General features: G+C 42.6%; 1 protein-coding gene across 1 annotated transcript in view; it reads right to left on the bottom strand.

The window, feature by feature from the left end:
• LOC126481939 (uncharacterized) overlaps positions 1 to 19,040 on the bottom strand; it is a 935,620-nt gene extending 916,580 nt beyond the window's left edge. Inside the window, exon 1 of the mRNA XM_050105898.1 lies at positions 18,917 to 19,040. Within this exon, the coding sequence (XP_049961855.1) occupies positions 18,917 to 19,040 (124 nt within the window). The remainder of the gene's footprint in view (positions 1 to 18,916) is intronic.
• Positions 19,041 to 24,621: the final 5,581 nt, after the last annotated feature.

Below are 24,621 nucleotides of genomic sequence, written 5' to 3'. Positions count from 1 at the left end.
TTATTCACTTGATCTTGCGCCCTCAGATTTTCACCTTTTCCTCTATCTATCGAACAACCTTCAAGGAACTCCCTTTCCGGATGAAAATGCGCTCCGAACGTTTTTGGACGAGTTCTTCACCTCAAAATCATGTGATTTCTACAGTGACGGAATCGGAAAGTTAACACTTCGTTGGCAGACTATTGACTGTTGAAAATAGTGAAGGAGAATATATTATCGATGAATGAAGTATCTGTTTCGTGTATTCGTTGTGCTACTTATGGAAAAATGCAACGAACTTATGCACCAATCCAAAGCTACCGAAAATGTTGGAGAATCTCTCGCTAGTAGTCAGGCTACGATTATGGTTCCAACATGACGGGGTCACTTCGCCGTTGATATCGAACGACATGTAAACAACGTTTTCCACTCTTATTCGATAGGAAGGGGTGTCCCAGTACCATAGCCATCGTGTTAGACCCACCTAATTCCTAAGGAATTATTTTTGTGGGGCATGCGAAGCATTTGTTGCACGAGACACGAGACACCGATAACACTCCAGAAGAGTTGGTTTACTGTTTGGCTGAAGCTGCAGTCATTATCTGGGACACACATGGTTCTTTTGAGCGTATTAAACAATCATTAAAGCGCAAATATCAGTTGTGTTTTAATGTAAACAGGCGATATTTTCAGCAACATCTCTAAAACAATATTCATCGCATACTAGTTTCAACACCGTCTATGAACATCAATAGCATCAGAACCTTCATGGATTACTGTCTGGGAAACGGCCTACTTACGACATTTTCGTTATGTAAAAAAGTTTCTCCTTTTATCTCCTCTGAACACTATCAAAATATGCATACGTAGTTTTTTCCGCCCTGTGCATAATTAAAATTTGTTAACGTGGTGGATTTGGTTAATTCGATCCATTTTGACAAATCAGGAATACAGGATTACTTCAGCCCATAAGATATCAATGTTGCTTCAGGAACGTCGTAAGCCCGTGCAAACAACTGATAATTGTGTAAAGATTCTACAATTATAAGAAAGAAGAAGGTTAAGTTCATGTGAAGCCGGCCGTCGTGGCCGAGCCGTTCTGGAACCGCGCGACCGCTACGGTCGCAGGTTCGAATCCTGCCTCGGGGATGGATGTGTGTGATGTCCTTAGGTTAGTTAGGTTTAAGTAGTTCTAAGTTCTAGGAGACTGATAACCTCAGATGTTAAGTCCCATAGTGCTCAGAGCCATTCATCATGTGAAATTGTTGATACATTATACCTGTATATGTGAGAGCCGCAGTCCATCCCGATATAGGTTATCAGTCAGTATCCTTAATAGCTTCAGATGAATAGCAGGAAGGTTCCGCCAAGGCACACCTTCATGCTTGTTCAACTCGAATAGTGCTCCGAATCTAATGATCACGATGTAGACGAATCGACGAGACGCTACGTTCATTCCATCAAGAAGATATATATTGTGCAGAGTGATGTGTTTACTATTCTCGATCTCGCCTTCCACGATATCAAGCCGTTCATCATGGCGCTGAGGTGGAGTCATAGTATAGACAGACAGCAGCTATATAAAGCTCTAGATGAGTTGGGTATTCCAAAAAAACTGATAACAGTACTAAGGATGGCAATGCGAGGAACGCAAGGTAGCGTAAAAACTGGAGGAATGTTGTCCAATACTTTGGAAATTAAAAATGGAGTGCGGCATGGTGATGCTCTGGCATGCCTACTATCCAATGCCGCCTTGGAGAAGGCGATGAGAGAAGCAGATATATTGAATAGGGGAACTATTTTTCATAAATCTGTGCAGATACTGGCTTATGAGGACGACATAGACATAGCAACAAGAACTCTGACGGCAATGGAAGAGACATTCACTGAACTTGAGCAGGTCGGCAGGAATAAAGAACTAAATATCAAAAAGCAGAAAACTAAATATCTAGCTGCTGGGGAAGCGCACAGGGAGAACATGCCAGTCGAAATAACGATGGTTAGTTATACTTTTTAAAGAGAATATCATTTCAAGTACTTGGGTTCGATTGTATCCAGCCTAAGTGATACCTCATACGAAATAAGCAGAGACTAATTGCAGCCAATAAAGCTTATTTCAGCTTAACAAAGCTTCTATCTTCAAAGCTCCTGTCCAGGACCACAAAATAACCATTTATAAAACACTGATCAGACCAGCGCTTACTTACGCCTCTGAAACCTGGGCTCTGACAGCAAAGAATGATGAATCGCTGGATCCATCCGAGAGAAGATTACTCAGGAGAACCATCGGCCCATTCTGGGAAAGGGAAGTATGGAGGAGGACCTACAAGCATGAGTTGTACGCCTTCTACAAAGCCCATCCTGTTAGAAGAATTGTGAAGTCATCAAGGCTAAGGTGGACTGGACACGTGGCACAGATGAATGATACAGAAATACCAGAAAAGATTTTGCAAGGAAAGCCAGGTGGACAGAGAGAATATGCTCGACCGAAAACTATATGTGAGGACGGAGTCATAGAAGACCTTCGGAAGTTGGGCTACAGGAACAGAAAAATGCTAGCAACGGGCCAAGATAAAGAGGAGACAGCTGAAGAGGCCAAGAGTCATTATGAGTTGTAGAATCGCAGAAAAAGAACGAGAAGAAGAAGAAGAATATGTTTACTAATTTAGATTTCGACTTCCGCGATATGAAGCCTTTCTTCATGGCGTTGAGGTGGAGTCACAGCCTTCAACAGCAAGTGTCATGGGTTCGGCCCCGCCTCTGGCGTGGGTGTGTATTTTTAATTTTCTGTTAATGTTCGTGTCGCTACCGGGAAGTAAATAAAAATGATGGAAATGTTGACGTGTTGTGTATACCAATACCAAGCTCAAAGAATAAAAACAAAATTTCATTTGACGAAAATGTACACTTCCAGTTCACTTACCTAATATTATAGAACAAGTGGCCGCACGTTAGTTACATTTGCGTGAACAACTAAGAAACGTCAGCAAGGTTGGGTGGCTAGAAAATAATAGTACGACTGTACATACAGAGATACAAGCCCTTTTATTGGACTGTTAGAAATAAACTGCTTCCTCTGTCCCATTTTCACAAAAAGTGTTCCCCCTACGTAAACGACCACTACAATAGTAAATACTAGTTGTCCAATAGAGTAGCTTCTACGTTACGGCTCTTCGCGTAAACATTTCATCATTTCCTATATCGGTGGATGATGGTGTTTTAATTTTATATCTTTTACTCTGTTTTATCAGCCATACAGGAAAGTACGTGGCAGATATTTAGGGAAGCTATGTTATTTGATGTCATACGTCGTGTTCTCCTTTGTGAAAGTCATATTCAAGGAATATGCGTCGCTGCTGGCCCTACGTTTACCGGCATTCAGCTTCATCCGTGTGTATGACAGGCAGAAGGAGGCCACAAGAACAAACACGGAAACAGTATTAGCAAGTAATTCGCATTAGTAACTAATTTTTACGCACTGTGACGCAAACTACAGTGACGTCTCTAAGGACTCTTTTCAAAGTGAAGGAAATCGACGCTGAAACAAAATGTAAGTGTTAAAGATAAGCTTCTATCACGTTTAAAAGTGCGCATAAAACCATGTAAGGCGTAGAATACAGTGTTGTAAGCACTTCTTGGGACTCTCAGCGCATCAACAAACAAAATATATCGACGTTCGTGAAGCATAGTCTCTCCTTTCATTTTCTGGAAAAGCTGAAATCCTTCATTTGCTCTCACTAAACTATAATGCGTGGAGAAAAGGAAGGAATCTACGCTACGTTTCTGCGAATAACGAGCTTGACTGGTCAGCAGAGGTCATCACAACTAGCTCTTCCATCGCTGCATCTGTAAACAAACATCTCTGCCGTTTTTCCTGTGAGATGGCAGAGTACCGCCGCGTGAAAACTAACCAGCACAGATCGCGCTCGAAGTTAGCATCAATATTAAGAAATAGAAAACGTCTCCTTTCATTGCAAATGTTTTAAAAACGAAGAAGAGCGTATGTAAACTGATCGATCAGGTCCCGAATAGCGCATGATTTGGTGAACATATCGAAGTAAACGAAAGAAAAAGTATTATTATCCAGCCTTCGCTAAATGCGCGTGCTGGCGTTCCCGTGTAAATATAAAGCACTGACGAATCAAGTTTTCATGGTGCAGTCTTTCCTCTTGCATGAAATACAAAGTATAGCGCAGCTGTCAGAACTGGCGACGGAGAGAAAAAGGCACGCACTGGGAATAGTTTGGAACTTGTTCGTCAGTTAGATGTGAACCAGTCATAATGCCTGCTTGATAAATATCATTTGGTACCGAAAATGACAGTCCGCCATTTCCATGAATATAGAACAAAAAGATTCATTTGCAGTTGTCGCGGACATGGCCTGGTTGTGAGTTATACGCTGTGCGGAGGTCGCTACATTCCGTGTCGCCCCATCAGCCAACCATTTTTGTGGACGCCATGCATAGTGACATACTTTTTCACGGACATCAGACAGTTTTTTGTCATCAGTCTTCTAACTGGTTTGATAAGGCCCATAACGAATTCCTCTCCTGTGCCAACCGTTTCATCTCAGAGTAGCACTTTCAACCTGCGTTCTTAATTTGTTGGATGTATTCCAGTCTCTGTCTGCGTCTACAGTTTTTACGCTCTACAGCTCACTTTAGTATCATGGAAATTATTCCCTAATGTCTCAACAGTGGCCTATCATCCTGTTCCTTCTTATTGTCAGTGTTTTCCATATATTCCTTTCTTCGCCAAATCTGCGGAGAACCTCCTCAGTCCCTGCATTACCAGACCACCTAATTTTCAACATTCTTCTGTAGCACCACATCTCTAATGCTTCAATTCTCTCCTGTTCCGGTTTTAACACAGATCATGTTTCACTACCATCCAATGCTGTGCTCCATACGTACTCTCTCAGAAATTTCTTCTTTAAATTAAGGCCTATATTTAATACCAATAGACTTCTGTTGGGCAGGAATGTCCTTTTTGCCAATGCTAGCCTGCTTTTTATGTCCCCCCCAGGAGCTCAGTTCGTCAGTGCACCTGACGATGGTGACATGTCTGATCGCCGAAATATTGTGCGCGTTGGACAATATGGACCGGCAGCACACCCGTGGACTGTATTACTATATTGCTCCCAAACAAACAAGCACCAACCTTACTTTCAAAAAAGGTCTGTCTCTGCTGTGACAATACTAAGTTCGAAATAAATGGTTAGTAGCTTGCTTTTTCAGATGCAGAGGAGTTGAGAACATGGTGCAAATGTTATTCAGTTAGTAAACACTACTTATTCTGTATGTTTTGAAACCATGCTTGATGTGCTAATGGTGAAATTCTTGCAGCACCGTATTATGCCTGAAATATCTTTCATCCACACTTGCAATTTACATGGGACGACCTCTTACTGCAAGAAATGCTGATTATCGACTTTTTCTATGAACTGCACCATTATCAGCACAAAGTAGTAAAATCTCGCAGAGCGCACTGTAACGTGAACCTTACCCAACCACTGCTCCCTGGGTACTCCCTCCACTGCAGTCAGTCTGCCGCCCACTTCTGTCAAAGAAAAGGACCGTCGAGAAATGGAAAAGACAAGGCCGCCGCCCAAATATACAACGACACTGTTAGCTTCACATTTCTGCCAAAGAAGAGGCGTTCCACAAACGCAAACGACAGGGTAGCAACAGTTAAAAGGCATAATGGCTTCCCTGGTCCGATAGTTGAATGTCACCATTTTCTTTACAATAAGTTGTTTCTTGAAAACAACAGACACTCAAAATTATGATTGTTGAAAATACATATGTGCTTGAAATGTGCCGGCCGTTGTGGCCGAGCGGTTCTAGGCGCTTCAGTCCCGTAAGATCAAACAAGGCAGAAGGGATAGATAACATTCCATCGGAATTTCTAAAATCATTGTGGGACGTCATAACGAAAGGACCATTGACTTGACGTTGGTATGCAGAATACCGGGTAATCAATTAGTCAGTATAAATTGGAAAACTTAATAAACCACGGAATAATGTAGATAGAGAAGTAAAAATTGACGCATATGCTTGGAATGACATGGGGTTTTATTAGAACCAAAAACAAAAGTTCACAAAATGTCAGACAGATCTCTTGCGCGCGTCATTTGGTGATGATCGTGTGCTCAGCCGCCACTTTCGTCATGCTTGGCCTCCCAGGTCCCCAGGCCTCAGTCCGTGCTATTATTGGCTTTTCTCGACTTCAAGTCGAGAGTGTATCGTGATCGACCGACATCTCTAGGGATGCTGAAAGACAACATCCGACGCCAATGCCTCACCATAACTCCGAACATGCTTTACAGTGTTGTTCACAACATTATTCCTCGACTACAGCTATTGTTGAGGAATGATGGTGGAGATATTGAACATTTCCTGTAAAGAACATCATCTTTGCTTTGTCTTACTTTGTTATACTAATTATTGCTATTCTGATCGGATGAAGCGCCATCTGTTGAACATTTATTGAACTTTTGTATTTTTTTGGTTCTAATAATATCCCATGTCATTCCAAGCATGTGTGTCAATTTGTACCTCTCTATCTACATTATTCCACAGGAACTCAGTTCGTCAGTGCACCTGACGATGGTGACACGTCTGATCGCCGAAATATTGTGCCCATTGGACACTATTGGACCAGCAGTACACCCGTGGACTGTTCGAGCAAGAAATACGCCGGGAGAAACTGAAGAATCACAATATAGCAATAATTTACTGTCGAAAGTGTCACAGTCTTTTTGCAAGTGCCTTGTAGTAGCGTTTGCTTAAATTCGGTATAAAAATATTATTGGTTAACTGGAAAAGGGACTGCAGTTAACGTAAAATTTGTGTAATTAATTTACACAAGGAAGTGGAGAAATGGAAATTTTATGGGTCGTATTGTAACAGTACTTGGTTAAATTAATTTGCTTAGTTTTACAGGAGTAAATCGATATTACAGTGCCTGTTTTGTTCGGAAGTACGGTATGCAGGAACAGGTACTTTGGAGATTGTAGGCGTTATGAAATACGTGGGTGACGACATATGGAAGTTTGGGTCTGGCTGCGAGTCGTGCTCGGATAGCCAATGGTACGACGACCGCTTGCGATAAGCGGGCAACCTGGGTTCGAATCCCGGACAGGCACAGAGTTTCATTGTCGTCATTCCGCTATACAGCTGATGGTTGTCAATACTCGAGAAAGGGCAGTACATTTCACGTAAAACTAAATTCAGTCTAATATTAATAACCGAAATTCTATTTGGAAAGGGAAGAAGGAAGAAAGGGAGGAAGGATAATTAGAGTATGACGTCCCGTCCACAGCAGGTAATGGGAGGTGAAACCTAATCTCGAATTACGAAAGGATGGGGAAGAGAATCAGCCGTGCCCTTTTTTAAAGGAACTATCCCGGGACATACCTTGAGTGATTTAGGGAAGGTCAGACGAAGATGGATAGATACGGATTTGAACCGTTGTCATTCCAATTGCGTCACCTTGTTTGAAAAGTTCCCTTAAACTTGATATGTAACAAGACGGACGTTAAATACATTGTCAGTTTAAATCTGGCACTAGAATTAAAGCTACATTTATTTGAAGATAAATGCACTAACTATTTCAAGTTCAATAAAAGAATTATTTTAGTAATTTGTCCCCTCCTGACTGACGACCGAATTTAAAGACAGAATTATTTATTTTCAGAGGGAAAATACTCACGGTGAACTGTACTGGTTCCAGGCTCAGTTCTCAATACTGGCACTGTGTTTTAATGGGAAAATCTGATTATCAAAACTATAATTATAATTTTAACAATACTCAAAAGGTTTACACGCGGCTGACATTAATAACAGAGTTCAGTTTATGTAAAAACAGTTCTCGACGTGTAAATTTTATTAATTTTTGCGAGTTCATAGTTAGACGCTGCGACAGCCACTCAAGGTTGTAGCAAGGTCACGCAGTTTAGCAAGCATTCCCAGCCACTCGTAACGAAACGATCAAAGTACACGACATTTAAGTAATGAATAGAGTTATAGGTTCGTCACAACTGATGCCCATGTTCAGGTACGGAGGCACATAAAATACTTAAACGCTATTACGAAAACTCTTAACTTGGTTATGCCTAGTTTGTTGTCTAGTTGCAATGTTTTAAATTAGTTTAAAATCATATGCCTGTCTAGAATGAGATTTTCACTCTGCAGCGGAGTGTGCGCTGATATGAAACTTCCTGGCAGATTAAAACTGTACTCCGGACCGAGACTCAAACTCAGGACCTTTGCCTTTCGCGGGCACGGGCTCTACCACTGAGCTACCCAAGCACGACATAGGCCCCCTCTTCACAACTTTACTTCCGCCAGTACCTCGTCTCCTACTTCCCAAACTTTACAGAAGCTCTCCGCAGGATCCTTTCTTCCAGGAGTGCTAGTTCTGCAAGATTCACAGGAGAGCTTCTGTGAAGTTTGGAAAGTGGGAGACGAGGTACTGGTGGAAGTAGAGCTGTGAGTAGGGGGCGTGAGTCATGCTTGGGTAGCTCAGTGGTAGAGCACTTATCCGCGAAAGGCAAAGGGCCCGAGTTCGAGTCTCGGTCCTGCACATAGTTTTAATTTGCCAGGAAGTTTCATATGCCTGTCTACATAGAAACGTGCTGGTTCGTAATTAGGCGCCGAGTATTTTGTATGACTTGATGTGCGAAGATGAGCACAGTAGCTCGGAATGTCTCGAAAATACGGTAAAGTTGTAAAATTACGATACACAAACATTGTTACTGGTTGTTACCCTGCGATGACTGGTTGTTAGATATGCTGCAGTACTTGTTACAGAAACTTGCAGAAATGCTTCTACTGTGCGGTACAGCCTGATTGTGATGCCCATAAAGCCGGACGAAGAATTGTTTGCACAGGACAATTTTACGAGACGTTGTTGGATCATGAAGGAGAAGACTCATCAGAGAATGCTGTGTGGAGAGTAATGGCTGGCTCAGGCTCTCTGATCATTATGGGACTTAAATTCTTAGGTCATCAGTCCCCTAGAACGTAGAACTACTTAAACCTAACTAACGTATGGACATCACACACGTCCATGCCCGAGGCAGGATTCGAACCTGCGACCGAAGCGGTCGCGCAGCTCCAGACTGTAGCGCCTAGAACCGCTCGCCCACTCCGGCCGGCGGAGAGTAATGGTGGAGCGACAATTACACCTTACACAAACAACATGTGCAAGCAATGGAACCAATCGATTTGGAGCCAACAGTTCAGTCCTATCAGTGAGTTGCCCATTGCAGATCTACAGTGACAAATTTCCTTCAGTTTGTACTGGTCGCGGATGTTCAAACGTGATTTTTTCATCTGCTACAAAAGTGTGACTCAAATGAGGAAAACGTCTTCGCCACGCTTGTCTCAGACTACCAGTGACGGATCTCTATCAAATTGTGGACTGGATTTGAGCAAAATCAACTAAAGGAACATTGCCTGGTGCAACCCCGTCTGAAAGAACTGGATGTTCTTTCTAGATGCTACCACAGAGCCTCGCGGGATTAGTCGAGCGGTCTAGGGCGCTGCAGTCATGTACTGTGCGGCTGGTCCCGGCGGAGGTTCGAGTCCTCCCTCGGGCATGGGTGTGTGTGTTTGTCCTTAGGATAATTTAGGTTAAAAGTGTGTAAGCTTAGAGACTGATGACCTTAGCAGTTAAGTCCAATAAGCTTTCATACACATTTGAACATTTTTTGCTACCACAGAAACTACCTGTTTACAGTCCACGACAGGATGTAGTTTCAACACGACAGTGCACCGTCCACTTTTGATATCAATCTTCGTGAGCGCTTGGACAGTAGACGAGCTCCCCACTCTAATGCATACGTAGACAATGACGGTCGTCAGAGTTGCTGTGCGCGACTATAGGTAATGTTCATAAAAAAATTAAAAATACCAAGAATTCATGTCCGGTCATTAGTTTCTACGCTCAAAGTATTCAGTTTGGGATGCTCTACAGTCGGTATAATTTATATCATGAAGGCTGAGGTTCAAAATGGTTCAAATGGCTCTGAGCACTATGGGACTCAACTTCTAAAGTCATTAGTTCCCTAGAACTTAGAACTAGTTAAACCTAACTAATCTAAGGACATCACACACATCCATGCCCGAGGCAGGATTCGAACCTGCGACCGTAGCGGTCTCGCGGTTCCAGACTGCAGCGCCTAGAACCGCACGGCCACTGCGGCCGGCAAAGGTTGAGGGGCATCATAATAACATACCAATGTTATGGACTCCAAGACGTCTTTTTACTGCCTGAGTTACCGTCAGTGCTTCCACTGGGCCGACATTACACGTTTTACTACACTGGACCCTGGTAGACGATCAATACATTCTGACATCCGTATCAAGTGCTTACTTAGTTGTCACTTCTATGGAGGTGCCGTTGGCTGCTTTTAAGAATCTGTAATTCACCAGACTTTCCGCGTAGCACAAGATCGTACGGATACAACTGCTTGCATCACTCCAGGTATATAACGAAATAATAAGCAACCAGTTGCATAAAAGAAATTTAATTTCTTCTGAAGAACGGTACTACTTCATTATATACAACTACGGTTGCTGAGGATGCATAAAATGCACCCATGTACTAAATATGAGTCGCAGAGAACCATAAGGACCTATGGTACATCATCGTCGATTGTGACTGTAACATTTATTCATGCTTGTGACATCTGTTAATCCTATGGTGAGTCAGGTTTATTTGTACTCTAGTACTACATTGTAGATATGAACATTCACGAAAAGCTACCTCACCAGTTTCTCTGATATTCACTTAAATATGAGCTCGAGAGCGATGTGGATTATGTCCTTATGCCTCAGTGTCTTTTGAAAGTGGTACAGCGTTCGAAATTCTTAGTAAGAGTGTGAAATTATTGTGTGATGGTGTACATGTGGCTGTATTTGGCAACTGACGTGATTTTTTGCTTAATATTTTGCCTAAGAATTATGAAGACATTCCGGTGGTTTGAAATCGTTGCCGTATTCGAGCATACTCCGACTGGGTTGCTAACCGTAGAAGGACTGACAGCATAGATCAATTCCTTTCCTGGTAGCTGAAGTGACTATTGGCAAGATCCCAGAGGTACCTGCTGAGGGATCTCACAGTTGGAAAGTCGTTACACAGTAAATACGAGTCACGCAAGTGTCAATTTTACTTTAAATGTTTTTGCTTATCAATCAGAGCTTTGAAAACAATTTCACGAATGAACTGAATACTTCGATCTTTTATTTATCGAGGTAGAGAATCCTCGTGGTCGGGTATAACAAAGTATATGGCCTGTGCAATTAGGTCATATTCGATATTTCGTAGAACGATATAACTGTGCTAAGAAAGACCGGGTCTCCAGCCTTTTTCCACGTCAAGTATTTCACTATTTCACCGCCAAGCTAAACTGTTTAGTGAATGAAGTCAAACGAGGAAAAAGATTCTATTAACTTATCGTAGTTATGATAACTCAAGAAGAGGAACTATACAGTACAGTTGCACATCTGTAGCATAGAACTGTACGTGGAAGTAGCTGATTAACTACGTGGCGGAAGTTCCGCAAGGAACCTCAGTACATTGGCATTAACATCGAGTATAATCTCAGAGAACACCAAGTCATGCTCGTAGCTGCAACGCGAGTGTTCAGGAGCTCAAAGGTTTTATGAATGTTACAAAAGTGCGCTTCTGTATCTTTGACTAAAGTCACAGCTAATATGACATGATGTGAGTATAATTACTTATTAACAGGCACGCAATTTAACACACCCTAGACTAAACGTAATAGAGAAAGCGAGTATTGTAGCCATGTAAATGGGCATTTTAAATTGAGTCATTAGAAAAATTTCCAGCATGATCATGTCAATAAACTTATTCACTCATATGTGGAAAACTGCTATAGCTGGCCGGGTTGGCCGAGCGGTTCTAGGCGCTACAGTCTGGAACCGCGCGACCGCTACGGTCGCAGGTTCGAATCCTGCCTCGGGCATGGATGTGTGTGATGTCCTTAGGTTAGTTAGGTTTAAGTAGTTCTCAGTTCTAGGGGACTGATGACCTCAGAAGTTAAGTCCCATAGTGCTCAGAGCCATTTGAACCAAACTGCTATATTTGTCTATATTTCAGTACTGTCAACTGTGTTCAGCATTGCATCTGTGAATAACTCTTTTCTCCGCTAGTGCCACAGTGTATTTAGCGAAGCATGACACTCAGCAGTTTCTAGTTTCAGTTTTTGAAATACGGAGCATAAACTCAATCCGACCGATGATATTGCAAACAAATGCTATTATGAATCAGTCGAAATCACTATTGGAACTTGGATTGCAGCTGGTTTCGAAAAATATTTGGTATCTCAGGTATCAGTTACGAACCTAATTTTTCAAGTGATGTTCCCAGTAAATAGCTCATTTTGCAGTCGAGCCTTTCGTGGTTGAAAACTGTATCCAGTGCTGCACCCAGAATACGCTACTGCCTATGGATGTATGTGAAGATAGGAAACGGTCGCCGAAACAAGTTTTAAACCCAATGTTATTACCTTTGTGGATGGCATGCTCCGTGTATAACTGCCCTGAAATTGACAAAACTAGACAGTCCCTGTTTATACAACATGTAAAGTAAGGTGATATTTTACTGACGTACGTGTAATGTGGAAAGTAATAGTAATTTTCTTGCCAAAAGGTCACACTTTCACATACTCCCCGTGTGCTCAGGAGAAACAGAGTAGCATCAACTGATGATGCCACTACGACAGTGATATATGTTGATGCTAGAATAAGCGAACAATCTGTCCTTAAGCGAAGCCAGTCGTTCTGTATTCAGCAATATTACAAAAATAACTCCAAAATATTTGCTTCCTCTTCTGTACAGACATCACGTAAAAGCTTTATGAAATTACAAATATTTGTCAGTCATATTGATAATGTTTGCAAAGACTCTTCCTGATTTGCTGCTTAAGTCAATTTATCGAGTTTTTTGAATAAATATTATTCGTCGTTAGCAACTAAATGGATATTTTATTTTCAACCAGACATGTTTCAGTTGTTTGTATTAGTATAGCAAGCGAGATCATGTGTAGTGAAATGCCTGATTATGACTCACAGTTAACTGGAAACATTCATCGTGTTCAGCGAGTGCCTACGTAATACCAATGGCCAGGGTACACCAAAATAATGGGACACACAAAAGTAAGTGTTGTGGATATTCACAATGCCTGTTATACAAACAACTGTTCTTAATGGCCAAAAATATTTCAGCTCCTCATGACATCATCATTAAGTTCTCTAAAATGTTTGGTTAGTGGGTTAAAAAATCACTTTATTCATAAACTTAATTTTTTTGCACGAAAATATTTTGCGGCTATATTTTGTGAATTCTTTCTGTAATATCTGCTCTCGTCTCTATGTTTACATGTTGTGGAAATATACATGTGCGACACATAAAGCGACGTGTTAACTTGTCAATCAAACCTGCACTACCATCATTTCGTTGTAGATGGCAAGCTACATAATACCGTAAAGAAATTCCTGCAGAACCCAACATTGTGGAAAACATGATAATGATCACAAAACATAAAATTTATTTTGACCAAATTTTTTCAAAATAATTATTACTTGAAATACGTTTGCATTTTACAGATATAAATAAAAGTACCCGATGATCATAGCGCAAAGGAGCTGAAACATGTATGGGCATTAAGAAGAATGGTTGTTTGTATAAAGGGTACACCTGAATTTCGATAACCCCATACTTTTATTTTTCCTATTTTCTTCGTGTGCCGTTCGCAGCTCGTGGTCTCGCGGTCGCATTCTCGCTTCCCGAGCACGGGGTCCTGGGTCCGATTCCCGGCGGGGTCAGGGATTTTCACCTGCCTCGAGACGACTGGGTGTTTGCGTTGTTCTCATAATATCATCAACATTCATGAAAGTGGCGAGATTGGAGTGAGAAAAGGTTGGGAATTTGTACGGGCGCTGATAACCGCGCAGTTGAGCGCCCCCCAAACCAAACATCATCACCATCTTCGCGTGACCATTGGCATGTTTAGCGGCTGCGGACGTGATTGTACTGAATAAACTATTAAATACCGCCTTCAATCACTAATATTTTTGTTTTTTTACCCTACTCTTAGCATTTCAAGCCCTGTGGGCTTATTTTCAGGTGTGTCTAGATAGCTACGCTTGTTTTGCTCTTCTTGAGGGAGATGCTGCTTCAGAATAGTGCGTTATTTCTAAGTTGAGTAGTGTATTCCTGGATGTTATCTATAAACAAACATTTGCGACTGGAGCGAACTGATGTGTGTAACACAATTATCGGTGTTACATAAAAACATAATACCTACGATTGTTCTATTAATATTATTTGGAGCGCACTACTCTGAAGCATCATATAGCTCCAGAGCAAGAAAACTGAAGTATCTCTCTAGATACATCTGTAGATGTGCTCACAGGGTATAGAAAAGGAAATATCAGTAACGGAAGGCGTTGTTTAGTAGACTATCAGTGAACATGATATAAGTTTCCGATTGGTCGGATGTCACAATTAGGCATCTAATTGGACATAGTCTTCCCTGCTGGTCTAGCATGTAGAAACCCAAATAAACATTCAGTTGCAAACGATGGATGATATTTGTTCTTATTTACACGTTGAACGTAATTGAAGAAGAACTGAGGAAGGACTGCTGCAAATGTTGACAATGAGACAAATATTTGCAGTTTCATAAAGCTGGACGTTATCTTTCTAATATCCATCGAGTACAAAGTATCTGTATTCATAAAAGGAGAGACTGTTTGCTTGTTCTACCACAAAGATGTTTCATTACAGTCGTGTCATCATCAGCCGACTTTTATTTACTTTTTCTAAAGATACGGGAAGTACGCGCACGTCTAGCGTGGCGACATGAAATTTACCACTACTCTTTTTACATTACACTTCCATCTGCTAAAAATAAATTCTTGTCTGCATGATAAATACAACCTGTCAGTCAGGTATCAATCAAGATTTTCGACATAACACCCTATGGAAAAATCCTTGTCACACACAGGTGTCTTGTCAGTTAGGAGAATGTGGTGGACCAGTTGTCCAAATGTGTGGTTTATTTAATTTAAAAATGCAACATTTTTCGGGAAGACATGATTATTCTGCCATTATGCACAGTATACATGCATTATCAAATATACACGGTGTTCCGAAATTCCTATTACAAACTTCTAGAATTTATAGAGGGGAGTGAGTGCATAATATTTTGGGTAGGAACACATTTCCGAAAACGTACCGTTTCCTTTCTAGTACAGTTTCAATTGAGATGTTTAACTTATTCACTTCTGCTCGAGGAATTGAATTAGGCGTGACGCAGTCCAGTTATTGGGTAATAATTCGAAAGGAAACATAGCGAAACGACCACTTATCACTTAAGAACATCCGTTTATATTAACGCTTAAACGTTACGTGTTCACATTAATAAAAAAAACAACCCAGCGTAGTGTACATACAGAACGTAACGCTTAAGTGTTTATACAAACAAGTGTGCTCAAGTGATAAGAGAACGTTTCGTTTTGTTTCATTTTGAACAGTTATTTAATAATTGTACTACCTCTCTTCTAACACAATTTTTTAAGCAGAATTGGATGAGTTAAATATCTAAATTGAAACTGCCGTAGAACGGACGCGGTACGCTTCAGGACATGAGTTCCTGTTGAAAGTATTATTTACCCACTGCCCTCTATAAGTCCTAGAAGTTTGTAATGGGAAATTCCGCACACCCTGTATTAGATTCCCCATTTACGTATCATAGTATATCGTTCGTAATTACTCTTAGCATTAAAACTCTCACAGAGCTCTGATAACTAAGGAAGTGACCTACCATTTACCTACCAAAAATTATAGTATCTTGTTATGCTTGGTTATTGTTGACTGTGCCTAGTGGCATGAAAGTTTTAATATCTTGATAATAGCATCACGTTTTCCAGAACATCTTGTGTTTTTAAATTAAGTAAAACATTTGGACAACTGGTGCATCGTAATCTCCGAACTGATGTAGTGACATCATTATAAAGGCATTGATATTTGCAGAAAAATTAACATTTTCGGTTGGAATAGTTGTGCACAGTTTATATGGAATTGTATGAGATACCGACAAATACAGTCAAACAGTATCGCATTTGATGTCAGTGGTACACCATATAACAAAACATCACGGATTCAGATGGTAGAGGGTGGAACTTGGCATAAAGACAGACGGCTCTGTGTAATGTTAGTGTATGATTAGGGCGCGTTTAATGAAGGGTAGGAAACAGACACTATTAATGACAGTTCGTGTTGTATACATATGCCACTATTGTGACAACACCACGCGGGAAACAGTTATCATGTGATGAAAAAGCAAAAATCGGCTCGTACAAGGCAATGGGACACACTGATCATGAAATTGCCAAGAAGTTGAACCGTTCCAGTACAGTGATCGATAGTTTCGTTAGATTGGGAGGACGATATGGACAGAACGGAAAATACGGGCAAAGTAGAAAATTATATGAGACATCTAAACGGTTACTTTTGCGTAAAGCAAGAGGGACAAACCGTTGTTCTTCTCAACTTGTTGTTGATTTACTGCCAGATGTGTACAACAAATTTTGTCAAATGACAAACATCTTGCACTCAAGTAACGACTGCAGGAAAGTGCTCTAGCACCCGAACATAACAGGCTAGGGCTGAGTATGCTGAAAAATACATGTCATTGAGTTCAGAATGGGATAAAGTGATCTTCAGTCATGAGAATAAGTTTAATTTAGATGCACCGGATGCGTTTCAGTATTACTGGCATGGTCTGAGTAGCAGGCAAGAATGGGCAGAAATTTTGGTGGTGGAAGTGTTACCATTTGGGCAGCCTCCTGCACTGAAGGTATATCACACATTTCTTGGCTGAACTAGAATGCTAGCGACAGAACTGATCAGAACGTATGACTGTCTAGGGGACTAAAGTGTAATGTTTCAACAAGATGATGCATCTGTTCATTTTTCTGGTACGACCAAAAAGTGGTTTGAAGGTAAAGATATCGATGTCTCGCCCTGGACGGCACGTAGCCTGGATTTGAACCCCACGGAAAACCTTTAGGGGAATACTTGCAAGGCGTGAGCATCGCAATGAAAGGCAATTTGAGGTCGTATGTGGGCTGAAAAGAGCGATGTGAGACGGGTCGGCGACAAATTTACTGCAAGAAATAAAAGCCTCAACAAAATCAATGCCTAAGAGAATTTTTGAGATTTTTTATTTATTTATTTTTTATTTACACGTCAGGTTCCGTAGGACCAAATTGAGGAGCAAATGTTCAAGGTCATGGAACGTGTCAGTACATGAAATTACAACACAAAAGTAATAGCAGGTAAAAATAAATGTTCATGAACCTGAAAAAAGTCAGTACATAAGTTTAAGTAAACACTATCAGCAATACAATAAGAATCAGGTTAAACTTTCAAGGAACTCCTCGACAGAATAGGAGGAGTGACCCATGGGGAAACTCTTCAGTTTCGATTTGAAAGCGCGTGGATTACTGCTAAGATTTTTGAATTCGAGTGGCAGCTTATTGAAAATGGATGCAGCAGTATACTGCATACCTTTTTGCACTAGCGTTAAGGAAGTCCGACCCAAATGCAGGTTTGATTTCTGCCGAGAATTAACCGAATGAAAGCTGCTTATTCTTGGAAATAAACCAATATTGGTAACAAGAAAAGACAATAAGGAATATACATATTGAAAGGCCAATGTCAAAATACCCAGACTCGTGAACAGAGGTCGACAAGAGGTTCGTGAGCTCACGCCACTTATTGCCCGAACCGCCCGTTTCTGAGCCAAAAATATCCTTGTAGTTTGGGACGAGCTACCCAAAATATAATAGCATACGACATAAGCGAATGAAAATAAGCAAAGTAGACCAAGTATCACCCACTTCTGATACCGTTCGAATAGTAAAAATGGCAGTATTAAGTATTTAAAGAAGATCCTGAACGTGGGCTTTCCGCTACAGCTTACTATCTATCTGAACACCTAGAAGTTTGAACTGTTCAGTTTCACTAATCATATGCCTGTTCTGTGAAATTAAAACGTCAGGTTTTGGTCAGTTGTGCGTTAGAAACTGTAAAAACTCAGTCTTACTGTGATTCAACGTTAGTTTATTTTCTACAATCCATGAACTTATGTCATGTATTGCACTATTTGAAACCGAGCCAATGTTGCACACAACATCCTTTACTATCAAGCTAGTGTCATCAGCAAACAGAAATATTTTAGAGTTACCCGCATCACTGAAGGGCATATCATTTATATAAATAAGGAACGGGAGTGGCCCCAACACTGATCCCTGGGGCACCCCCTACTTGACAGGACCCCACTCAGATCCCACATCACAGCCGTTATCAACATTGTGAATAATGACCTTTTGCTGCCTGTTGCTAAAGTAAGAGGTGAACCAATTGTGAGCTAATTAATTGTGAGATAATTAGGTATGACAGAGGTTGGACAAAGTACTAGCAGAACAGTAATACAACAGGGCACTGAGTGCCTTTATACCAATTTCCATCCAAGGTGGCGCAAGGAAAACCAGCCCCGACTACTAGACTGCTTATTGTTGCCAGTCAATTGTCATTTGTTGCTTGCATTAGCTCATCTGTTATTTCTTTACTACCTAATTATCACGTGTTTATCTATTTGTTGTTGTATCAGCTCGTGCGTAATTGGAGAGCGGTCTGTACTCGGGCCCGGTTTTTCGTGTATCACCTGTACTATGGCTTGGCGACAGATGACGTTGGTGCCTTGTTTATGACAGTTTTGCTATAATATCTGAAGGCACAGGTGGGACTGCAGAGGGTCCCGCATTTAAGGAGTGAACAGGTGAGCTGGAATCATAAGGCGCCGCGCGGCAGAGGTGAGAGTGGTAGTGGGACTCACCGGCGGGGTCCTGGAGCGCGTGCGCCGTGGCGCCGACAGCGGCCAGTAGCGCCGCCAGGAAGAGCAGCAGCAGCGGCAGCGGCCGGACCGCGCCGGTGGCGTGCGAAGCGCGTGGCTGCCGCATCGCGACTGAGCCCACTCCGGCGGCGGGCCGCGCCAGCTCGGGCCGACACTCCGCCGGTCTAGGCGGCGCCTGCGCACCGCGCCGCGCACGCCGGCGGGCGTCCCCGTCCAGAGGATGCACTCTCAATGCCACTCCGTGGAGGGACTCCCTCACCACGTGACTTGCTTGAGGATCCCTCGGTAGGTAGGACACAGAATGCTGCGAGGGCTATACGGACAATGAGGCCCGATAGGTCACGAAACGGAAACCACAGTGAAAATCAAAATGTTCTATCTACAGTAGTTCGTTACATCTTCCGGCTACTTACACACAACAAAAAAAGTGTTGCATCGCCACGGTTCCAAGCACTCCCGATCATTGACTTTGATTGTGTATGTTGTTGTTGTTGTTATGGTCTTCAGTCCTGAGACTGGTTTGATGCAGCTCTCCATGCTACTCTATCCTGTGCAAGCTTCTTCATCTCCCAGTACTTACTGCAGCCTACATCCTTCTGAATCTGCTTAGTGTATTCATCTCTTGGTGTCCCTCTACGATTTTTACCCTCCACGCTGCCCTCCAATGCTAAATTTGTGATCCCTTGATGCCTCAGAACATGTCCTACCAACCAGTCCCTTCTTTTAGTCAAGCTGTGCCACAAACTCCTCTTCTACCCAATTCTATTTAATACCTCCTGATTAGTTATGTGATCTACCCATCTAATCTTCTGCATTTTTCTGTAGCACCACATTTCGAAAGCTTCTATTCTCTTCTTGTCCAACTATTTATCGTCCACATTCCACTTCCATACACGGCCACACTCCATGCAAATACTTTCAGAAACGACTTCGTGACACTTAAATCTATACTCGATGTTAACAAATTTCTCTTCCTCAGAAACGCTTTCCTTGCCATCGTCAGTCTACATTTTATATCTTCTCTGCTTCGACCGTCATCAGTTATTTTGCTCCCCAAATAGCAAAACTCCTTTACTACTTTAAGTGCCTCATTTCCTAATCTAATTCCCTCAGCATCACCCGACTTAATTCGACTACATTCCATTATCCTCGTTTTGCTTTTGCTGATGTTCATCTTATACCCTCCTTTCATGACACTGTCCATTCCGTTCAACTGCTCTTCCTAGTCCTTTGCTGTCTCTGACAGAATTACAATGTCATCGGCGAACCTCAAAGTTTTTATTTCTTCTCCATGGATTTTAATACCTACTCCGACTTTTTCTTTTGTTTCCTTTACTGCTTGCTCAATATACAGATTGAATAACATCGGGGAGAGGCTACAACCCTGTCTCACTCCTTTCCCAACCACTGCTTTCCTTTCATGCACCTCGACTCTTATAACTTTCCTCTGGTTTCTGTACAAATTGTAAATAGCCTTTCGCTCCCTGTGTTTTACCCTACCACTTTTAGAATCTGAAAGAGAGTTCAATGTGTATATTACATCGGTAACACAGTCTCTTAGATGGTTCACATATGTCTGTCAACCCGCACAAAGATGTAAACAACCATGGATGCGCATTGCCTTTCCCACGAAGTGGGTAAGGCAGCGAATCGGTCCCAGTCATAACACTCGTGATGTCTGTAGTTCCGCCATGCTTAGAAGTTCATTTCCAAAGTCTGATCGTACACGCGTTGTTACGTTGTGTCCGGAACGGTTATCATCATGGGAAGTGTCCAGACGTCTCAAAGTGATCCGACGCAATGTCGATCGTATATGGAGGAGGTGCAGAGATAAAAGAGCTCTCGATGAATTGCCTCCATCAGGCCGTCCAAAGGTCTACTACTGCAGATGATAACCGCTACTTACGGATTTCAGCTCGGAGGAACCCTGAGAGGAGTGCCACCATGCTGAACAATGATTTCGGCGCAAACTGTACGAAATTGGCTGCGTGATGTGCAACTTCACTCCCGACGTCCATGCCGAGGTCCATCTTTGACACCTAGACATCATGCAGCGCGGCACAGATGGACCCAACAACATGCTGAATGTACTCGTCAGAACTGGTTCAAAATGGCTCTGAGCACTATGGGACTTAACTTCTGAGATCATCAGTCCCCTAGAACGTAGCACTACTTGGACCTAACTAACTTAAAGACATCACACACATCCATGCCCGAGGCAGGATTAGAACTTGCGACCGTAGCCGTCGCGCGGTTCAAGACTGTAGCGTCTAGAACCGCTCGGCCACCCCGGCCGGCCGTCAGAACTGGCATCAAGTTCTGTTCCCAGATTAGACTCGCATATTCCTTCAACCAAACAATAGACAGAGACGTTTTTGGAGGCAGTCTGGTCACGCAGAACCTCTTAAGCACACTGTCTAGCGAGTGCAGCGTGGTGGTAGTTCCCTCAGGTTTTGGGGTGGTATTATTTGGGGCTAACGTACGGCACTGGCGGTCATTGAAGTCAATCAAACAGCTATACAATACAGGGATGGCATGCTCCCGCATATAGTGCAAGCAAGCATATCGGCAGCATTTCAGAGAGGGATTCGTCTTAATGACCGATAATTCTAGCACTCATGGTGCACAGCTTGTGAATGGGTTCCTCCATGAAAACAAAATCGCATGGTTAGAATAACCAGCACGTCTCCACACATGAACCCAATCGAACATGCCTGGGATACACTGAAAAGGGCTGTTTATGAACGAGATGACCCACCAACCAATCAGAGATCTACTCCAAGTCGCCGTTTAGGAGTGAGGCAATCTGGACCAACAGTGCCTTGATGATGTAGTGGACAGTATGCCACGACGAATACAGGGACGCATCAGTGAAAGAGGAGGTGTTGCTAGGTATTAGAGATATTGGTGTAAGCTGCAATCTAGAACACAAATTGGCCGGCCGTTGTGGCCGAGCGGTTCTAGGCGCTACAGTCTGGAACCGGGCGACCGCTACGGTCGCAGGTTCGAATCCTGCCTCGGGCATGGATGTGTGTGATGTCCTTAGGTTAGTTAGGTTTAAGTAGTTCTAAGTTCTAAGGGACTTATGACCTCAGATGTTAAGTCCCATAGTTCTCAGAGCCATTTCAACCATTTGGAACACAAATTCAGGTAATCTAGATTATTATTGTACAACATGCGATTTTTTGTTTTCAAGAGCAATAAGAAGAGCTTAAATGTTTTTATATATCTCTATTTCACTTTTTGGTACGAGGGTTGGAACTTAAATAGTGGTAACTATTTATTCACAACCGATACAAGAGAGTCACATGTTTGCACCTGTTACTGTTCTTAAAGTAGTCACCAGCGTTGTGTAGAACCTGTTGCCAGCAGTGTGGAAGGCGTAGTACACCGTTAGCAGAGTTTGTTCTGTTGAGGGTGCGAATGGCGCGGTCTAAAGTTATGGTGATTCTCGTATACGACTGTGATGGTGTTATCCTAACGCATTACGTTCCTCCACGGCAGGCCGTCAATGCACAGTATTACTGTTTGTTTTTGGAGCATCAACTGTGACCAGCTTTGCGAAAGAAGCGGCGGCACTTTCTGCGCAACCCATCCATCATTTTGCACGACAATGCGCGGGCGCATACAGCGCAAGCTGTGGCTGCTCTGTTCAGTCGATAGAACTGGAAGTAGCATACCATCCACCATAGTTTGATTTGATTCCGAAGATGAAGGAACCACTTCGTGGCATTCGCTTCAAAACTGTTCCAGAGATTCGACAGGCAATAGACACCTACATTCGCACCATCAACATAACTGGCTCTGCTAACGGTATACTATGCCTTCCACATCGCTGGCGACGAGTTCTACACAACGCTGGTGACTACTCTGAAGAACAGTAACAGGTGCAAACGTGTAACTCTTTTGTATGGGTTGTGAATAAATAGTAGCCATTATTTAAGTTCCGACCCTCGTAAAAGGTCAGGAGCTCCTAGAACCACGGTGATGCAACACATTTAGCGTTGTACCAACTTTTCAATGCTCTCTCATAGAAAGCATCCGCCTGTGTTTTCCACCACTTCTCTACGCTGATCTGCAGTTCGTTGTCTGTCAGAAAGTGGCGTCTTCATATCCAGCGGTTCAAGTGAGCAGGGATGGACATGAGAGGGAGCCAAATCCGAGTTGTATGGTGGGTAATGAAATAGTTCCCATCTAAAACGCTATAGGGGCGTTCTCATTGTCTCTGCGGTTGTGTGGCAGAGAATTCTCATGAAGAAGGAAATGCTTGACAGGTACGTTATGTAGGGTTGCTTGAAATCAGGCGAAACGTTACAGTGGGTGCCCATACTTGGCGAGAGACTATTGTTCTAGGCATCTTTACGTGCTCACTGTGTGCTCAGAACTGAAAAGAGCGGCGTAAGGCGATCGACAGCTATACTAGAGACACTTCCCAACACATTTGTACAAAGCTTCGTCGGATTTTCACTTTCTTTTCCGTTTCGCAATCTATCTGACCTTACTTTCCATATAACCCTCGTATATTGGGTGGGAAATCATCGACAGATGTAGAAGTAACTTTGGGTGGGTTCCACGGAAATGTATTAGGACCCCAACTATCCATGTTGAATATGAGTGACCTGGCAGACAATGTTAAGAATCAACTAAGACTTTTCGTAAATGATGCACTTCCCTACAGTGTGCAACACAGTTAATGGGTCACTTTTTCGCAACTCCGTAATTGTCTTCCATTGCGGCGGAGAAGTTTGAAATTTGGCTCCAAGGTGCCTGGAACATTTCCCTGTAATGGCGCAAAAACGTGGCGCGCTGATATGCCATCCTCAGGCTCGGCAACTCTTCAAATAGCAATATGTCAACTCATGAGAAAAAAGGCCAGAGCCTATAAGTTCCACGTGAGGTGTAAGATGGATTAATGATATCACATTGGATGGGAAAGCCGTTACACCTCTCTTCCCCCCCTCCCCCCCCCCCCCCACTTCCCCACTTACTCACATTTCGCCCCTTCTTTTCCGCTTCCATCACAAAGGTCAGAACCGTAATACCCAGCATTGAGATCACGCTTTTTTCTTACGAGTAACAGAGGAAATTATTTCAGACAGGCCGCCGCTCAGAATCGATAAGAAAAGACCGCAGAGGCGTGGCATAAAGGGCGCCAATAAGACCCTTTCCTTTGGGGCGTTGATTCCCACTCAGTGCGCAGTATAATGAACAACAGGATGACATTTTTGACGACCTTTGACACTGCGAAACCCAATGGACGATTCAAGGCTTCTCTAAGGACACCGTGGCTCTGTAGTCCCTTTGTATGCGATTACAACTCTTTGGAGTGTAGCACTATCACAACCTTTGCTCTGTTTTACAGCTATGAACCACTAGGGACCTTTCAAAACCATTGGACGAAATCTGAACGGGAACTGGAATAGCAAAGAGTTTTTATGCTTTTTGAGACCTCCAGTTTCATGCCCTCGTGTGTCGTGATCACAGAGAACTGCGACATTGACATATGCATTAATAATCCGACAAAGGGTCCGTCAGAGATCCTCCCAGCTCTAATCTGCTCATCTTTGCTAAGCACATCAAAGCTGTTCCTATACAGAGACAACACTTGATCAATTCCCAGGTGCCTGCAGGCAGCGAACAAAAAAATGTTCAAATGTGTGTGAGTTCCTAAGGGATCAAACTGCAAA

Source organism: Schistocerca serialis, chromosome 5 (genome assembly GCF_023864345.2).
Source record: "Schistocerca serialis cubense isolate TAMUIC-IGC-003099 chromosome 5, iqSchSeri2.2, whole genome shotgun sequence".
Lineage (NCBI taxonomy): Eukaryota > Metazoa > Arthropoda > Insecta > Orthoptera > Acrididae > Schistocerca > Schistocerca serialis.
The sequence above is the reverse complement of the archived record's forward strand: the minus strand, read 5'-3'. Positions and strand labels throughout refer to the sequence as shown.